We start from the raw sequence: 5,542 nt of genomic DNA on the forward strand, positions 1-5,542 counted from the left end.
ATTTTACACTTAAAATTTATATTTTGTAACGGAAAAGAACGAATTTTTAACAAAGTTAAAAAAATTGCAACCAAAAATTTAAATTTTCAACTAAAAAAGGCGTATTTTCAAACAAAAATAATAATTTAATATAAAAAAAACGAATTTGCTACGAAAAAAGACGAATTTTTAATAAAATTCAAGAAGTCTGAATAAAAAGTTTGAATTCGTAAGAAAGAAATAAAATTTTAGTTTTTAAGAAAGTAGTTCAACTTTTAAGACCTCGACTTAAATTTTAATCAAATATATGATATTTTACACTTAAAATTTAAATTTTCAACTAAAAAAGGCGAATTTTCAAACAAAAATAATAATTTAATATAAAAAAAACGAATTTGCTACGAAAAAAGACGAATTTTTAATAAAATTCAAGAAGTCTGAATAAAAAGTTGAATTTGTAAGAAAGAAATAAAATTTTAGTTTGAAAAAGATTCGAATGAAATTTAGAAATTGAAAGAATTTTAAATACTTGCAGCCGAATTTAAAATAAAATGTAGTTTTTTGCAGATTTCAAACAAACAATTTAGAATTTTTTTAATAATTGTGAAAGACTTCAAAAGAATACAACATTTTCTTAAGTATTTCACTGTAGTTCAGTTTTCAAGAAATTAGTATAACAGTTAAATTTCTAACCAAACAGTTGCATTTTTATCAAGAAAAAAAAACGATATAATTTCTGCTAAAATAGGTAACCCTTAAAATAAAAAAGACAAACTTGAAAAAAAGAGATTTGAATTTTCAAATGAAAAGTTAACGAAAAAATGCAATTTTTTTATTAATTAAAATAAATTATTAGATTCTCATAAATTCTCAGAGAATTTATTTATCGGTTATATTCTCATTCGCGTTACCGTTCTCAAAGTAATATAACCGGTTTAGAACTCTACCTAGCTCCCAAATTCGCAACACATGTTCCTTTTTTAGCAATGAAATTTTTCAGGCGCCCGTATTAGTCAAAGAATTCGGGCCGATCGACTATATCGATTTCTCCCCAGCAGAGCCCTATCATTTCGCAGTAACCTGCTCAGTCCGAGTTCAGGTCTACAATCCCATCACAAAGCTCGTGACAAAGAACCTGAGTAGGTTCAAGGAAGCAGCATACGGAGGATCATTCCGAAGAGACGGGCGACTTCTCTGTGCGGGCGGGGAAGAAGCGGCCGTCAAATTATTCGACGTCGGCACCAGGAGTCTCCTGAGATTATTTTCGGGTCACAGAGCGCCGGTTCACAGAACCTTCTTCACCGCTGATGGAATCCACATCGCCTCCTTTTCGGACGACAAGACAACTGCCCTCTGGGACATCCCGAGTGAAAAGCAGATCCTCAAGTTCGATGAGCACACGGATTATGTAAGAGCTGGAGCAGTTAGTCCCGTTTCTCCTGATATTTTCGTGTCCGGGAGTTACGACAAAACTGTCAATCTCTACGATGCACGAACTGGCAACAAGATTTTCACCGTTAATCATGATGCTCCGGTTGAGAGTGTCATATTTTTACCGTCTGGTGGAATTGTCCTCTCTGCGGGTAAGGCATTTTATTTTGATTTTGATTTTTTTATTTACAGGGTTCGGACTCTGGAATGGTTAAACTGAGATGCGCCATCTGGTGAAAAAAAATCCGAACTAGAAATAATGGGTACAATTTTAAAGATGCATTTTAAATTGTGCATCTAAATTTTATATAACGATTTTTTTTTAGTTTAAAGTATTTATTGGATACTAAAGCTAAGTCTTTATTGGATTTTTATTTCCAGGGTTCGGACTCTGGAATGGTTAAATTGAGATGCGCCACCTAGTGAAAAAAATCCGAACTAGAAAGAATGGGTACAATTTTAAAGATGCATTTTAAATTGTGCATCTAAATTTTATATAACGATTTTTTTTAGTTTAAAGTATTTATTGGATACTAAAACTAAGTCTATTGGATTTTTTGGATTTTTATTTCCAGGGTTCGGACTCTGGAATGGTTAAATTGAGATGCGCCACCTAGTGAAAAAAATCCGAACTAGAAAGAATGGGTACAATTTTAAAGATGCATTTTAAATTGTGCATCTAAATTTTATATAACGATTTTTTTTTAGTTTAAAGTATTTATTGGATACTAAAACTAAGTCTTTATTGGATTTTTTGGATTTTTATTTCCAGGGTTCGGACTCTGGAATGGTCAAATTGAGATACGCCACCTAGTGAAAAAAATCCGAACTAGAAAGAATGGGTACAATTTTAAAGATGCATTTTAAATTGTGCATCTAAATGTTATATAACGATTTTTTTTTTAGTTTAAAGTATTTATTGGATACTAAAACTAAGTCTTTATTGGAAAAAAAGGCACATTGACAAAAATCTGTCCAACTGGAATTTCCATAGTTTTTTAATTAATGAGTTCAATGGTTATCTTTTTCAATTATGATATTATTCAGTTTAGAATGCGTATTTCCAGAATCGTTCATTTTAGCAATTTTTTTAAATTTAGATTTTAATTGTTAAGTGTACATTTTATCTTCAAGAATTTTAAAATGCAGTTTTAACGACTTGAGCCATTAAAAATTAGAAGCGTTAGAAATCGAAAATTTTAGGTATAAAAACATTTTTAGCTGATCAATTGTGAATATAAATTTATAAAGATTTTAAAAATTGAATTTTTCCTTAAGAATTAAAAAGTGAATAATGATTGATTTTATAAAACGATTCGAAATCAGTTCGCACTTTAGAAGTTTTAAAAAGATGTAGAAAGATTTAGAAAATTATCAAACATGAAATTTGGAAGAATTTTAAGTATTTTTAATCATTTAAAATATAAATAATTTAACTTCTAATTTAAAATTGTTCAGTTTTAAAAAAATGCGATCGTTCAATTTTTAATGTTTGTGGCTTAAAATTGCTTTAAATTCTATAATTTTGAAATTTTTCAATTCATTGATTCATTCATCAATTTAGACATTTTATATGTGTAAATTATTGAGCACTTAAATCAGATTTGAATAGAAAATCATTTAATTAAAAAACTTTTAAACTTCAATTTTAAAAGGTAAAAAATTCTAAAATTCCAATTTGAGTGCTTTCATTTGCAACTCAGTTTTTATTAATTCAAATGGAAATTTTTTTAGCTTTAGAGTTCGATTTTTTAAATTTCATTGACCATGAAAAATGTTTGCGAACCGGAAAAAATTCGGGAATTTTTTTCTTGGATTAAAACGGTCATCCGAAATCGGCTATTATTCATATTATTCCCATAATCTGGATAAAATTTCTCACTTCATACATTAATTAAAGTTTATTTAAACTTAAATTCATTGAAATTTACAGGAAATAGTAAAATATATATTTTTAAATCTATTTGAGAAAAATGTGTTTTTTTTTTTCACTGTATAGGATGGAAATTCTATCTAAAACTATTTTTTTAATGAAAATTTGTTTTTAGTATTCATTGATTTATACTTCAGAAAACTATCGTAAAAACACTTTTTTGCAAAAATGAATATACAACTTTAAAATTGTACCTACTCTTTCTAGTTCCAGCTTTTGGCACCAGGTGGCGAAATGGTTGACCACCATTTCCAATTGCAAGATGGCCGCTGGACCGGGAAATGACAGTCAATTTATTTTTTGACCGGTAATTTGACAAATTTTTAGAAGAAAAAAATCTGTTTTACTTTGATTTCAACCATTATTTTAAAAAATAATTTGTTAAATTGTCATCTTTTTCATTTTATGATATGATTCAGTTTACAGTGAGTAATTTTTGATAAAAATTAAACTATTCCAGTTGAAGGTTCATGATTTTTGTTGAAAATTCATCACCTTTGTCGACAATTTGTCTTTTTTTGTGCGAAATTAATTTGTTTAAATTGAAAAGTTAACTATTCCATTTTCAATTAAAAACATAAACTATTTTGTTAAAAATTCATATATTACAGTTCAAAATTTATCACTTTAGTGGAAAATTCCTATTTTTTGATCAAAATTAAACAATTTCAGTTAAAAATTCAACTATTTCATAAAAAATTAGTCTATTTTTTGAAAAATCGTCATTTTTAGTAGAAAATTATTATTTTTTTAAATATTCATATATTACAATTCAAATTTTGTCACTTTAGTGGAAAATTCATAATTTTTGATCAAAATTAAACTGTTTCAGTTGAAACTGAATGATATAAGTTGAAAATTTGTCAGTTTTGTTTAAATGGTGTCTCTTTTTGTCGGCAATTAATTTTTTTAACTGAAAATTTACCTATTTAATTTTTTGTTAAAAACTAATATTTTTTAATAAAAAATGCAACTGTTTGGTTGCAAATTTGTCTTTTTTTTAGCGGAAAATATACTAATTTTGTTGAAACATCGTCTTTTTGTCAGAAAATTAACCTTTTTCGTTCAAGATTCAACTATTCCAGTTAAATATTCATCATTTTAGATCAAAATAAATTTTTTTGTTGAAAATAAAACTACTTGTTTTAAAATTAAACTCTTTTGTTAAAAATTCAACCATTTCATAAAAAATTAAAGTATTTTTTTAAAAATCGTATTTTTTTATAGAAAATTAATATTTTTGTTTTAAACGTCACCTATTTTGTTAAAAATTCAACTTTTACCGGTTAAGATTTCTCATTTAACTTGAAAATTCCTCTTTTTTTGATAAAAATGCAATTATCCTTGTTGAAACCGAATGATTTTATTTGAAAATTCATCACTTTTGTTGAAAATTTATCTTTTTTTTGTGTGAAATTAGTTTTTTTTTAAACTGAAAAATTAATTATTCCATTTTTGGTTGAAACCTATTCTTTTTTAGTTCAAAATTCAACTATTTCATAAAAAATTAATGTATTTTTTGAAAAATCTTATTTTTTTAATGAAAATTAATATTTTTGTTTTAAATGTCACCTATTTTGTTAAAAATTCAACTTTTACCGTTTAAGATTTCTCATTTAAGTTGAACATTCCTTTTTTTTTTTTTTTGATAAAGAGGCAACTATTTCAGTTGAAACTTAATAATTTTTTTTTAAATTCATCACTTTTGTTTAAATTATGGCTTTTTTTTGATGAGAAATTAATGTTTTTTAACTGAAAATTTACCTATTAAATTTTTTGTTAAAAATTGATATTTTTTTAGTACAAAATACAACTATTCGGTTGAAAATTTGTCTTTTTTAGTTGAAAATTGATTAATTTTGTTAAAACATCGTCTTTTTTGTGAGAAAATTAACCTTTCTGGTTCAAGATTTAAATATTCATCGTTTTAGTTAAAAATCCATTTTTTTTTGTTGAAAAAAAACTGCTTGGTTAAAATTTAAACCTCTTCTTAAAAAATCATCTTTTCGGTTTATATACATCTATTCCAGTCGAAGATTCATAATAAATTCATGTATTCTGTTGAAAAATCGTATTTTTTGCTAGAAAATTAATATTTTGTTTAAAAAATGAAAATTCCTATTTTTTCATCAACATACAACTATTTCAATTGAAGATAAATATTTTTAGTTAAAAATTCATCTTTTTTGTTGAGAATTT

General features: G+C 25.7%; 1 protein-coding gene across 1 annotated transcript in view; it reads left to right on the plus strand.

Moving 5' to 3' along the window:
- LOC117181420 (U3 small nucleolar RNA-associated protein 15 homolog) overlaps nt 1-5,542 on the plus strand; it is a 37,500-nt gene that overhangs the window by 10,633 nt on the left and 21,325 nt on the right. The window contains exon 2 of the mRNA XM_033374049.1: nt 980-1,562. Coding sequence (XP_033229940.1) covers nt 980-1,562 — 583 coding nt within the window. The remainder of the gene's footprint in view (nt 1-979; nt 1,563-5,542) is intronic.

Source organism: Belonocnema kinseyi, chromosome 10 (assembly GCF_010883055.1).
Source record: "Belonocnema kinseyi isolate 2016_QV_RU_SX_M_011 chromosome 10, B_treatae_v1, whole genome shotgun sequence".
In the NCBI taxonomy this organism is placed as follows: Eukaryota; Metazoa; Arthropoda; class Insecta; order Hymenoptera; family Cynipidae; genus Belonocnema; species Belonocnema kinseyi.